Here is a 14,987-nt window from a genome sequence, read left to right on the forward strand (position 1 = left end):
AACTTATATTCACTTTCAAGATCACAAAAACAAAAATACAAATACAAACACATTAACATCAAATTGGCAAAAATGCTAACTATTCTACACAAACTTAGAGAAACTCATAGAGAAGATCTGTTATGCTCACAATACATTCAATTGAGAAAAAATAAAAATAATAAATAATAAACTTATAATAATATGTCCATAACAAATTACAATTTTCTTTGTAATTTTTACTGAATTACAAACTTACAATTTTCTTTGTGATTTTTATTGAACTACAAACTTATAATTTTCTCTGTGATTCTATCTGCATTATAAACTTATAATAATATGTCCATATGAACTTATAATTTTCTCTGTAATTTTTGTTGGATTATAATAGAAAACTTACAATTTTCTCTAGACTATACCAACAAAAGTGCAAAAAAAATAGAGAACAAAACTTAGAGAACAAAAAATGATAAGAAATTTACACTTATCTCTGGTTTAAAGAAATTTCTCTAGTTTGAAAAAATAGAGAACAAAACTTATCATTGATAAGCATGTTGATGAAAAACAAAGCACGAAAAATGAACTCTAAAAATCAAAATCAAAATTAACTCCACTGTCAACTCTTTTTGAAATTAATCAAAAAACAGAGAATGAAAAATGAACTCCAAAAATCAAAAGCAACTCTATCAAGCTGGCCTCTCTTTAAAATTGATCAATAATAGAGAATGAAAAATCAACTCCAAAAATCATAAACAACTTCATTGAGTTAGCCTCTCTTTTAAATTGATCAAAACTGAAAACAAAAACCTAATGCAAAATACACTCGAAAAACTAATATGAAATCGGAATCATTACATATTCAAAACAAAAATCGAAATCAATATGGAATCTCCATCGAAAACATACCTAATTCAACTCAACTGAAAAACCTACACGATCAACACCACTATAACACCTACACAATCATAACAATCTCCATCGTCAAGTCCACTGTAACACTTGTAAAATCCCTACGAAATCTCCACCATGAAGTTCATCCCCATGAAATCTTCTACCAAACAGCAATAGAATATTTAGTTTATCAAAATCCAAACAAACGTATGTTATAAATAAGGGTAAATTAGGTATTTTACAACGTAAAATAAGGTTGAGGGACCTTAGGCATCAAAAAATATTATTATGGACTTCTCCTCTTATCAAAAGTTAGGCAGAGATCTTAGACTAATTTTTCCAAGTAAAAAAATAGTCAAACATAGCACGAGCCCGTTTGTTTTCAGAAGTAGAATAGAGGAGATTCGTAGTAAGGGGATTGTTAGTGAGGGGATTAGTAAAATTGTGTTTGTTTTGGTGATAGTTATTGATGTAGAAATTGCTAAATTATTTTCATATAAAATAAATATAAAGTAATAAAAAAATACAAAAACATTAAACATTAATGTTCAAAAAAAAAAAAGGTCCAATATGAAAAAAATAAAAAATAAAATAAAAATAATAAAACAAATAAAATTATGATTTTTACTTAACAAAAAATATAAAAAAAATTAAATATTAATGTTTTAAAAAAGGTCAAGGATGTAAAAAATAAAAAATTATATAAAAAAATAATCTGACAGACTATTTTCTAATTCCAAGTCTCAAGCCTCTATCCTAATTTCTTCTCCAATGCCCATTATAATCCGAAGAGAATTTTAAATCTCTTATCTATTTTTCAAAATAATACCTATTAAACAATAAATCTAATTATTAGAAGCTACGTATAAATACCCCTGATACTATTGAATCCTACTTCCGTCTCAATCTCAGTCCCCTATTCATTATCTCTCAAAACAAACAGGCGCATGGTTAGAGTGTATTTTATCAAAATGTGCTCAAAAAAAAAAGCAAACGACGTCGTCAGAGTCAGTTTGTGTCTCGGTCGATGCCAAACCCTCCAATCCAACGCGGTCGACTCTCTCTGAGTGAGGAGAATCGTCTCTGATCTGCTGAAAATGGAGGAAGCATCAATGGAGAAGACTCATCAGAATTGGCAGAAGAAGAAGCCATGGTTTTGGAGCTGGGCATTCGCTTCAATTCTCTTCAGACTCATCCTCATCTACTTCCCCCAAAACCTCTACTTGTCCTCTCGTCCCGAAGTCTCCACTCCTCTCACCTCCCTCCGCCGCCGTACTCTCTCACTCTCTCTCTCTCTCTCTCTCTCTCTCTCTCGATATATATATATATATATATAATTGTATGAATAATTGAGTATTTACTACATTTGCATATTTCGATTTTGCAGTGGCTGAAGGTTACTGGTTGAAACAGTCCTCGATGTCTCCCTATGCAGGTTTTTTCACTATCATGATTGATAATGCTGATTACTGATTTATTTACATATTAAGCTTAATTTGATACTATTTGTTTTTGGTTCTATAGGTTCAATGTATCATGGATCTCCTATTTTACTCTCAATCCTTGGTCCTCTCACTGTTAAAAGGTACCATTTAATTCAGGCAATCCATGCTTCAAAGACAGCCTTAGGCTTCAATTCATGTAGTATAATTACTTACATGTATGTTTGTATATGTATAAGCACCTATGTTATGGTTACTTACTTACTGTATCATTTTGTTGGGAACAGAATTGACGGCCAGCCAAATCAACTTATTTGCAGGTAATATGTTTTATTAATTTCTCTTAATTAGTATAGTTTTTGTTTTTTGTTTTGTTTTCTCTTGATAATTCTATCTGATTTTCATTTTGTTGCTGGTGTTTTTTTGATACATAAATATAAATCTGCTTTTGTTGTTGTTGTTGTTGTTGTTCGTGTTAGCATTTAAAATTTTATTTGTCCCGGTACAATAAGAATCAACAGGGGCACAACCAACCAGATGTTACGAGTTGCCAGTAGTCATGCCGCCTTCTTTTTTTTTTCTTCTGTTTATTCCTTACAGTGCTTTGTTCAATTCATGGGGACAAATTCTATTAACGTTGCTAACACAAGTTGCAATATAGAGATAGGCTGTGGTTTATATCAGTGGCAATACCATTTCTAGGTGGATTCTCTAGTTTGAAAGCAAACTAATAGTAGTGGTTCAAGCAATAGAGAGGCATCAAATTTTTGGCAAAAAATCATTTTATTGTAGATTAAGGAGTTAGAAGGCGAAAAAGCTGAAAAAAACTCCTCACCTATGCACATTTCCTAAATTACGTCCTGAGACGCTAGTGTTGTTAATTTTATTTGTATCGATCACTGATTAATGTGTAACTATTATAATTATTATTAGCGAACAATGGAAAAGAAGTTGGATATTAATTTGCATTCCTGAACGATTGTTACTTCTTTAGTTACACAGTATTTATTTGTTTTTATTTTCTTTCTTCCTGATAAGCAACTTCTTTAGTTACACAGTTAATATCAACACATTCTTGGATACAGTTTGGTTTTTGTCATTGCAGATTTTGTCACTGCAATGCTTATTCGTTCAACTGGCCTGAATCTTCAAAAAGCATATTCTCAAAGATTGAAATCACTAGGCCTTGTTGGACTGTTGGAAAATTCAGGTGAGTGTAAAATATTTGTTTGATTGTGAAAAATGTCCAATAAATAATTGTTGTTGGATTCCATTTTTTCCCCATGTTTATTCCTGTTAGGGAAAATCGAAGATTCCCTACAAGTAAATTAATCAATGGGAATAAAAACTAATGCGGGAAAATTAAATCAAAAACAACACAAGAATTTTTACGTGGTTCCTTCAATGTGAGGTACGTTCCGATTTCACTATCAACCACAAAGTTTTCAAACGATTACAAACGAGACACCAATGGTCTCACAAAACCACCCTTAGGTGAATTCCAAATAATCACAAATAAACAAGAGGAAAGACCTCACCAAATAGATAAATCAAAATCTTCAGAAACCAAAGTTGTAGAAGACCCAAAATAATACTCTAAATCAACCCACACAAAGCAGCCGAATATTCACACCAACAGTAGCCGAAAATCAAGAATTGATTCCACCAAATTTCACCTAAGCACTGTCTCACCAATCCATTGATCAAAAAGTGCGGCTGCTGCTTCACTCAACTTCGGGAAAAACAAATATATAATTAGGCCACTGTTAACTCTCTCCGAAAACAAAGCCATATATATATATAGTTGGGTCTTGAGTTTGTTTTATCAAACTCTAATTGTATCCAAATTGAATTGGGTCTCTAAATTAGATATAATATATTAAAATATATTATACCCAAACCAAAACAAATTAAAATTCTTTTTCCAAAACCAATTGGGTCTCAAACTCCAATAAGGGGATATACCTCAACAATTCTCCCCCTGCCGATTTAGGTGGAGACATCAACCATACCCGCCAAAGTTCGACATTTCAAATGTTTGTCTCTCGACAAAGTCTTAGTCAATATATCCGAAATATTATCATCCGTGTGAACCTTTTCGAGTTGCAACAATTTCGAATCTAACATATCACGAATCCAATGGTATCTCACATCAATGTGTTTCAATCTCGAATGAAAAGTAAAATTTTTACTCAAGTGAATAGCACTTTGACTATCACAATAAAGCACATACTTTTCTTGCTTCAAACCCAACTCTTGCAAAAATTTCTTCAACCATAACTCTTCTTTGCAAGCTTCTGTAATGGCAATAAATTCAGCTTCGGTAGTTGAGAGAGCAACACATTTTTGTAATTTAGATTGCCATGTCACAGCTCCCCCTGCAAAAGTCATCAAATACCCCGAATTAGATTTCCTAGAATCAATATCACCGGCCATGTCAGAATCTGTGAACCCATCAAGCATCGGCTTACCATCCCCAAAACACAAACACACCTTCGAAGTCCCTCGAAGATATCCTAGAATCCATTTTACCGCTGCCCAATGTTCTTTACCCGGATTAGAGAGAAATTGACTCACCACACCAACGGCGTGAGCAATATCCGGCCTTGTACAAACCATGGCGTACATCAAAGAACCAACTGTTGAAGCATAAGGAATTTTCAACATCTCTTCTTTGTCTTTCTCACTTGTAGGACATTGATTCGAACTAAGTTTGAAGTGACCTGCAAGTGGACAACCAACCGGTTTTGCTTTATTCATGTTGAACCTCTCAAGAACTTTCTTAATGTAGCTTTCTTGAGACAACCAAATCAGTCCCTCTTTGCGATCACGAACAATTTTCATACCAAGTATTTGCTTTGCCGGTCCCAAATCTTTCATAGCAAAAGACTTGCTCAACTCTAATTTCAACCTATTAATCATGGTAGAATCTTGACCCACAATTAACATGTCATCAACATAAAGCAAAAGAATAATAAATTTGCCATCCGGAAAATTTTTCACAAACACACAATGGTCCGAAGTGGTTTTAGAAAAACCATTATCCATCATGAAAGAGTCAAATTTTTTGTACCATTGTCGCGGGGCTTGCTTGAGACCATACAAACTTTTCTTTAATTTGCAAACAAATTTCTCTTTCCCTTTTTCAACAAAACCTTCTTGTTGCTCCATGTAAATTTCTTCTTCAAGATCACCATGAAGAAATGCGGTCTTCACATCAAGTTGCTCAACTTCAAGGTTCATACTTGCAGTCATGCCAAGTACAACCCGAATAGAAGACATCTTTACAACCGGTGAGAAAATCTCGTCAAAGTCAATACCTTTCTTTTGCCCAAAGCCTTTCACAACAAGACGTGCCTTGTACCTCAGATTCTTGATATCATTCTTCAATTTGAAAACCCACTTATTTTTCAGAATTTTCCTCCCTTTAGGCAACTTCACTAAATCATAAGTCTGGTTTTCAAGCAAGGAATTCATCTCCTCGTCCATGGCCTTTTTCCAATCACCTTTCTTTGCATGCTCAATTCCTTCTTGGTAGCTCTCAGACTCCCCTTGATCGGAAATCAACACAAATTTATTGGGAGTATACTTTCTTGAAGGTTGTCGGTCCCTTGTAGATTTCCTCAACTCAAGTTGTGGTGGCGTTTCTTGAGTTGGATGCTCTTCCTCAATTTCTGGCTCAACTTCATTAGGATTAGCATCATCCTCCACATCTTCAATAGGTGGCTGCATATCTCTCCCATTTTCATCATCAACTGAAGATGAAGGAGATGGATCCATGTCAATGAGATCACCAGTTTTTGGCTCCGGTTGATCACCTTTGCCAAAGTCTTCAATTGTTTGGTCTTCAAGAAACACAACATCACGGCTTCGAATAACTTTCTTGTCGACCGGATCCCACAATCTATACCCAAATTCATCACGTCCATAGCCAAGAAAAATGCATTGTCTTGACTTACTGTCAAGCTTGGACCTCTCATCCTTTGGAATGAGAACAAAAGCTCGGCAACCAAACACTCTCAAGTGCTTATAAGTCACATCTTTGCCGGTCCAAACTCTTTCTGGAACATCACCATTCAAAGGATAGGAATGAGACAAATTGATCACATCAACCGCTGTCCTCAATGCCCCACCCCAAAAGGATCTTGGCAATTTAGCTTGTGAAAGCAAACACCTTGTTCTTTCCACAATGGTGCGGTTCATCCTCTCGGTAACACCATTTTGTTGAGGAGCCTTCTTAACTGTCTTTTGGTGCCGAATACCTTGGCTGCGACAATACTCATCAAATGACCCAATGTATTCAGCACCATTGTCTGATCAGATGCACTTCAATTTCTACACTGTTTCTCTTTCAACTATGGCTTGAAAATGCGAAAATGCTTCTAGAACTTGATCTTTAGTTTTTAGAAGAAAACCCCAAACTTTCCTCGAATAATCATCAATGAAAGTAACAAAATAAAGTGCACCACTGTGTTCTAACTTTTAAAGGACCACAAACATCCGAATGAATCAACTCAAAAACATTTTCTTTTCTAGAAGCAATATTTTTATGAAAAGAAACTCTATATTGTTTAGTAGCCAAACAATGAACACAAGTTTTGAGATATGTACCTTTCAAACCGGGTAGAAGCTCTTTCTTGAACAAAACTTGCAGCCCCTTTTCACTCATGTGGCCAAGCCGCTTGTGTCACAATTCGGTAGAAGTATCATCTTCAAGTGTATTGATAACACCTTTACAAATTTTTCCTTTATGAGTCTTCTTGCACTTAGCCACCACCAAAGAACCCTTTGTGAGCTTCCATATTCCATCACCAAATTTATTGTTGAAGCCTTCATCATCTAGCTTCCCAGTAGAGATCAAATTGAGGCGAATGTTAGGAACATGCCTCACATCTTTAAGCAACAACTTGCAGCCCAAATTTGTTTCCAAGCAAACATCACCCATGCCAATAATCTTGGACAAACCTTCATTACCCATTCAAACAGAACCATAATCTCCTTTGGTGTAGGTAGTGAAGAAATCAACTCGAGAAGTCACATGAAAAGAAGCACCGGAATCAATCACCCAATTGCTCTCTTGGCCCACAAAATTGATACAATCATCTTTACAAACGACCATGAGACCATCGGTAGTAACTGCCGTTGTGTCTTCTTACTTCTTATCCACACTTTTGACGCCTTTTCTCTTTGTTCTTGAGCTTTCGGCATTCTCGCTTCATGTGCCCTTTCTCATGGCAATAATAGCACTCAATGTCTTTCTTTGAAAAAGAATTATCTTTTGATTTGTCACGGCTTTGATCACAACCATGAGGAGTCTTACTCCTCCCCCTTGTTTTGCTTCGGCCTCTCACAACGAATGCTTCCGAATGAGAGGAACCTGCTGATTTTCTTCTAGTTTCTTCATTCAACAGGCTACTAGTGACTTGACCCATTGTGACAACTCCACCGGGTGCCGAATTGCTAACTGTCACAACCAAAGTTTCCCAACTTTCGGGCAAAGAACTAAGTAGCATCAAAGCCTGCAACTCATTATCAAAAATAATTTTCATAGAAGCAAGTTGGTTAACAATACTTTTTATTTCATTCAAATGTTTTGGAATGGGGCTGCCATTTTTTATTTTAAATTAACCAACTTACGAAACAGAAAGGCTTTATTTATGGCTAATTTTTTATCATAAAGACTCTCTAATTTTTTTCATAAATCATGTGCCGAAGTTTCAGTAGCAACATGATGAAATACACTGTCATCGATCCATTGACGGATAACACCAACGGCTTTTCGATTAAGCCTATTCCATTCATCATCTTTCATACCCTCGGGTTTGCCAGAATCACCCTCAATGGGTCCATATAAATCTTTACAAAATAATAGGTCCTCCATTTTAGTTTTCCAAGTCACCCAATTGCTTCCATTGAAGCTAGACATACGACCCACATTCCCCTCCATTGATTTATACAAATAAAGAAACTCAAATAAACCTAAGCTTTGATACCAGTTGTTAGGGAAAATCAATGATTCCCCACAAGTAAATTAATCAATGGGAATAAAAACTAATGCGGAAAAATTAAATCAAAAGCAACACAAGAATTTTTACGTGGTTCCCTCAATGTGAGGTACGTCCACGGGATCGAAATCTGATTCCACTATCAACCACAAAGTTTTCAAACGATTACAAACGAGACACCAATGGTCTCACAAAACCACCCTTAGGTGAATTCCAAATAATCACAAATAAACAAGAGGAAAGATCTCACCAAATAGATAAACCAAAATCTTTAGAAACCAAAGTTGTAGAAGACCCAAAATAATACTCCAAATCAACCCACACAAAGCAGCCGAATACTCACACCAACAGTAGCCGAAAATCAAGAATTGATTCCACCAAATTTCACCAAAGCACTATCTCACCAATCCATTGATCAAAAAGTGCTGCCGCTGCTTCACTCAATTTCGGGAAAAACAAATATATAATTAGGCCACTGTTAACTCTCTCCGAAAACAAAGCCATATATATATATAGTTGGGTCTTGAGTTTGTTTTATCAAACTCTAATTGTATCTAAATTGAATTGGGTCTCTAAATTAGATATAATATATTAAAATATATTATACCCAAACCAAAACAAATTAAAATTCTTTTTCCAAAACCAATTGGGTCTCAAACTCCAATAAGGAGATATACCCCAACAATTCCCTTATAAGCTGATGAATTACACTCTCCAAACTTTTTGCAGAGATTCTTTCATCTGGGGATATCGCTGCTCTGGTGTACTTATGGAATCCTTTTACCATAGTCAGTTGTGTGGGTTTGTCTACTTCTCCAATTGAAAATTTGGTCATCATACTGTCACTTTACGGAGCTTGTACACGTAAGAAACTGTAATTCTTTCTTTGCATAGTTCATGACTATTTTAATGCTTTTATGGGTCCTTTGAATTATTAAGTGAATTTTTCCCATCTTTAGTTGAATTTATCAACTCTTTAGTATAATTATTTGTGTCTTATTTTTTGTGTTCCAGTTTCAGATTCATTTGCATTGCTTGAAAACATTTCAAATCTGTTTTCTTTTTATGTTGTTCAAAAGATTATTTGTTAGTCTTCTTAAGTAGGATTACAAGGATGACATAATGTGCATCCATTTTAAATTGAGATGACAATTATTCTTTAATCCTTTCTCCCTTTTTTGTGGTGACATGCAACTATGCAAGTCCTAGGTGTTTTGTACTCATACCAGTTTTTATTACATAAAAAACTCCAGTTAGGAAATGAACACCTAGGTAATAATTATCATCATTTCTGTCCTTTCATTATTTTATATCTTGTCTTTTGAAATAAACTGTGATTTTGATGGTTGTTTATAGCTTACTTATCATATGCTAATAAAACTTGTCATTACATTTATGAAATTAGCTGAGAAGAAGATTTTAATGACAAATTTAGAGCTTTGTGGTTAACAGTTAACATATAGTGGTCGTAAAAAAGGAAATCTTCATTACACGAAATGAAATTAATAATGTTGATATTGTGATTTTGCATTATGTAACAGGCATTAATTTCCCAATCTTGGGGCTTCTTTCCACACTAGCCATGTTACTTAATTAATATTACTGGCAATTGAATTTTCTGTTGGGAAGGCTTATTTAATTGAGTAGTTATTGATTTTTTTGCATATAACATGTATCGGGCCATTTAGTGTCTTACTTCTGTTGGAGTGCAGGACAAATTCCATTGGCAGCTTTTGGATGGGTCATAGCAACACATTTGTCCCTTTATCCTGCTATTCTGATTGTACCGGTATGCTTTCCCTTCATCTGGTGTTTGTTGGGAACAATAGGTTCTTCATACAGAATACAGACTGAAATAACCAGTGAAATCTCCTACTAATTTTTCTTTCATTCATGTGCATCAACCTCTTATGATTTGTTAAATTTGGTTCATTCTTTTCCAGGTGATTCTTTTATTAGGTTATGGTCCAGATGCTCCCCCAAGGAAATTGTTACTGCAAAGGAACTCCTGTGAACTGACAGGTCAACAGAAGGAATTGAAAAATCAACCAGTGCAACTAATTTGTTTCTCTTGGAAACCAGTTGTGTGTTTCTTCTTGTGGGCATCCATGTGGGCATTCTACGTGTTAGTTCTATGTGGCATTTCTGTTAAACAATATGGTGGTCTTCGGGAGATGTTTAAGAGGTAGCAATATGAAATATAGTCTCTTACCAAAAATATATATATATATATATATGAAATCTAGTATATCTTATTTTGAAGTCTAATGATTTTCAGTTTGATTTGTTGGGACATCCTCCAAGCATTGATGATGACTTTCTTTATCTATTTTGTACCTTTGAAGGGCTTGTAACCTTTTTGTAAATGGAAATTAATCCTTCCCTTCCATCTATTACCAACTTAGATGGACTGTGTCTGTAATCATGAATTAATCCAACAACAGACACTGCTGATGTGTATTTAACGCAATTCACAGTGCTTTCTGAGATGCAATGCATGCCCTTTTTCCTGAATCAGTTCAACATGCTATTTATGTGTAATCTATGTTAATCCACTTGCACAAACAGTTGGAATGGAACCCCTTCTTTTTGTATTTTATGTGTGAGATACTTGCAAATTAAGTATCAATATAATTGAAACAAAATTACTTTGATTTTACACGATGTTGATTCTCTATGGACTATCCTGGACTGGACAGATGGTTTTATGATGATTTCTCCTATTTTTCTTAGTCATGAAGATGGCTTAATATAGATATTGGTAATGATTATTGTTTTTAAGTGTTATTGATTGTTCATGTGCATGGATAAATTCTACAGAACTTATGGGTTTATTCTCACAGTGGAAGACTTGTCTCCGAATATAGGCGTCTTGTGGTGAGTGCAAAGACATCTGTGTTGTTTGCTGTTTTTATGAAATGATTTAGTCCAACATTTAAGGTCTCACATCTATGATCTCTTTGTTTACTCGAATGCAGGTACTTCTTTGCGGAAGTGTTTGATTTTTTCAGAAATTTCTTTCTGATGGTTTTCCATTTAAATATTCTATTCATGATATTGCCATTAGCCATACGGCTAAACCACCGGCCTTGCTTTCTGGCTTTTGTGTACATTGCAATCTCATCAATGCTTAAATCTTACCCTTCAGTAAGTTTCATCTTTTCCTTGAAGTCCTATTTTCACCTGGATTGGAGTTCTTTGTGTGATTAACCAAAAAGTAAAGCAAATTGCTCTTTCATTTCCAGCATTAACAAGTTTCTCATTTTTTGATTTAGTTTTGAATTCTATGGCTGTTACTGTGCTGTCTTTTCCCTATAAATAAGGAGGTTATTGGTAGGAGACTATTGGACTGTAATCTTTCCGAGGGCTTGATAAGACCTCTAAAAAATTTTGAAAGCCGGTCTTCTTGACTGCTTAATTATCTTGCAGCTGCTAGCCACCTAATGAGATAATGCAACTTGAATCTTCCTAATAATGTTATGAAATTTGAGATTTGCTAATTTGGCAAGTACTTTTTTTCTATCCGATGTCCTTTAGAACAAGTGAAAACAACAATTTGGCTTCTGAACCCTTGACTTTTATTGAAATCATAAATGCATTTATTGTGACTCAATTTCTTTGCTTTATATTTTTGACTGGTTCAAAATGGATCAGGTTGGAGACTCGGCTCTGTACTTGGGTTTGTTGGGTTTGTTTATCAATGAACTAGCAGGTAAGTTAGTACGGCCAGGTTTGTTTCTGCTGGGTTTTAATGGATCAACATCTTAGGATTTCTACCTACAATGCCATGCAGATATGAGGTTCTCTTTCTTCCTCTTCTGTGGATACATTGGGGTTTCTCTCCTTAGCCCTGTGATGCACAACCTATGGATATGGAGGGTATGTTTTTGCCTGAGATTCACACGCATGGCCACCGAAGTAGAAGTAACTTATTTGGATCATTGATTTATTGAATCATTTACAGGGCACTGGCAATGCGAACTTTTACTTTGCAACTGCCATGGCTTATGCTTGCTTGCAGGTTTGTTTAAACTCTTTTCTGAAACTCTCTCTCTCTCTCTCTCTCTCTCTCTCTCAATTTTTAGTAAAATAGAACATGCTTTATTGGATGAGCGCAAACCTGCATATAGGTGGAGCACGTAAGAAGAAAGTTTGCCTTTTCTCACATGTTATTTTTGGAGCACACTCACATAATGATAATTCTCATGCATTTATTAGCTCAAAACTATGAACAAAATCTCGTGCTTGCGCAATCGCACACTACTGTGAATAATTCATTCTCTCTCTCTGTTTTGTTTGCTGTGCAGATTATTTTGGTGGTGGAGAGTGTGGGTGCAATGCTCAACCATGACAGGAAGATAAAAAAGCTGTCTACCACGAACGCTTGAGATTGTGGATCTAACAAGAATATCATCATCTGCAACAAAGGACCTTTTTGCCAGAAATTTTCAGATAATTCACTCCTCTTGCTGCAATGGAGATGTCCAAAAGATTTTATTTTGTTTTATTTTATTTTAATTTTAATTTTTATAGCAGTCCCTTGAAACATGGTCCCCCATCACCTTTTGTATGTGTTTTTAATATTAAAAAAAAAATACGGAGAACTATTTAGCTTTGATAGATCAATTTTTTTGTGTCCTGTTCACTATACGTGTCCACTGTACTTGCAGAAAATAGAACCATTTTCAATTTTCTTTCACTATTTTCATATTGGAATAGAGAAGTAAACACCATTTTGTCATCCAGAGTGTGAAGTGATGGTATGAGATGTCCGTTCTTTCACCAATCTAGTTTTAAATTTTTTTAGAAAACATTTTGAAAATTAAATCAATTCATGTTTAGCAAAACCAAAAAAAAAAAATTACAGGAAAAAAAAAAAAAAAAAAAAAACCCAAACCCAGCTTCAAAAACTACATTTTGAGCTTCAAAAAAAAAAAAGCTAAAGTGGAAATTCCAAAACCAACTCGGTTTGATTTTGTTTTTAGAATCCATTTTCTAAACTAAATAACTAAATACTAGTTTGGTCAAAAAAATGAAAAACTCCCAAGACATATGCTCTGTTTGGTTTCATTATCAAAATGTTTTTTAATAAAACAATTTTTTTTTTTAAAATAGTTTGATATAACAAAATATAAATAAATAAATAAAAGGATCGTCCGAAAGAAGAGAAATTTTTTTAAAAAAATTGTATGGGCTGGATTTTAAATTTGAAACTAAATAATTTGTAAATATGTTTTGCCAAAACGGGGGGTTAGTGACTCATGGAAGCCCAACCTATGGGCTAGGTTTGAAGCTAAAAAGAAGTTGGGCCTTCGGGCTCTACTACACCCAAAAAAGTGTAGAGTTTTTTTGGGTTAGTGCCCTAAACCTGGCCTGTTCTCTGGCCCAGACCAAAGCATGCTAATATACACTCCAGTATTCTAAAGAACAAAGATTAGTTTTTAGAAAAAGGTCGGTCAGGCCATTAAATGTAGAGAATCATGTGCAGTTTCAGTACAACTAAAACAAACGATAAAAGCACAGTGACTGTGATAATGTTATTTTTATGATTCAAATCGTTTATTTTGTGAAAAAAAGATAGTGATTGTAGTGCCTCCGTTTGAGGTGTTTGAGGTGTATTATGGTCTTATTTTTATGATCCAAACTGTTTATTTTGTAGGATTTGTTGAGTAATTCATGCTTATAAAAAATTATATTAATCGAATATCAACAACTATATGATTGATAACCAAAAAAATAAATAATACGTTTTTCTTTTGAGAAATAGCATAAATAATATACAATTTGATCATATAGTTATTAATATCCGATTAATATGATTTTTGGTAGGCATGAAATACTCAACAAACCCTACAATATAAACGATTTAGATCATAAAAATAAGAGCATAATATATCTTAAATAGAAGAACCACAGTCACTATTGTATTTTGAGAACAGCACGGACCCTCTTCCTGTATTCTAGTATGCATGAAGTTATGGACATGGTTTGTTTCAAGGCGCGCTCGCTCGCTCTTTCTCTCTCTCATCGTTCTTTTATTTTATTTTTATATTTGCATGTTGCATCACCAAGTTACTAGGTTCATGGTTCCTAGGCCATTTTTATGATAGCCCTATGTCATGGATGACCACATCTCAAAACTACTTTTTTGGTGTATTACGTTAAGGTCAAGTTTGGCATCTACTAAATAATACAAAAAATCAAAAAGTCACTATCTCATTTAAGTCATATCATCTTATTTAAATCACATCACCTCTCTAATACATCACATCAAACCCAACCCAAACCCAACCCATATAAGCCAACAAGTACATTTTTTTAGAACATCCCAAACCAACCCTAACTCTGAATTTGTTTCCTCGTGATGAAAAAAAAACAAGCTTCCCTCCGCTCTGAAATTAGATTTGAGTATCTTGTTAAGTTCGTGAAGGTTTACTATGGATTTTATTTAGATAATCCGAACCGTTCAATATGTAAAACTTGTCGAGTACTTTATTCTTACAAAAAATCATGTTGATCAAATAACAATAGCTATTTGATCGGATCAAATTTTTGTCAATGGTAAATATAATTTTTAAAATAAATTATTAGTAAAAATCTGAACCGATCAAGTAGTTATAGATATCCGATCAACATGATTTTTTTGCAGGAACAAAATACTTGATGAGTT

General features: G+C 34.3%; 1 protein-coding gene across 2 annotated transcripts; it reads left to right on the plus strand.

Moving 5' to 3' along the window:
• The first annotated feature begins 1,767 nt into the window (after positions 1–1,767).
• On the plus strand, positions 1,768–13,058 carry LOC114311323 (uncharacterized). Of its 2 annotated transcripts, none has more exons than XM_082896066.1 (14): positions 1,768–2,142; positions 2,258–2,305; positions 2,395–2,455; positions 2,600–2,632; positions 3,398–3,522; positions 9,047–9,181; positions 10,030–10,106; positions 10,261–10,502; positions 11,138–11,194; positions 11,296–11,464; positions 11,972–12,029; positions 12,111–12,196; positions 12,282–12,338; positions 12,625–13,058. In XM_082896066.1, exons 1-14 carry the CDS (start codon positions 1,968–1,970, stop codon positions 12,703–12,705), a joined length of 1,404 nt encoding a protein of 467 aa, XP_082752192.1. In that variant the 5' UTR covers positions 1,768–1,967; the 3' UTR covers positions 12,706–13,058. The 2 variants fall into 2 exon arrangements, with proteins under 2 accessions (XP_082752192.1, XP_082752193.1); XM_082896067.1 differs by having other exon boundaries at positions 3,418–3,522.
• Positions 13,059–14,987: the final 1,929 nt, after the last annotated feature.

The sequence above is a fragment of the Camellia sinensis genome, chromosome 11, assembly GCF_055761805.1.
Source record: "Camellia sinensis isolate YWXY chromosome 11, ASM5576180v1, whole genome shotgun sequence".
Classification (NCBI taxonomy): domain Eukaryota; kingdom Viridiplantae; phylum Streptophyta; class Magnoliopsida; order Ericales; family Theaceae; genus Camellia; species Camellia sinensis.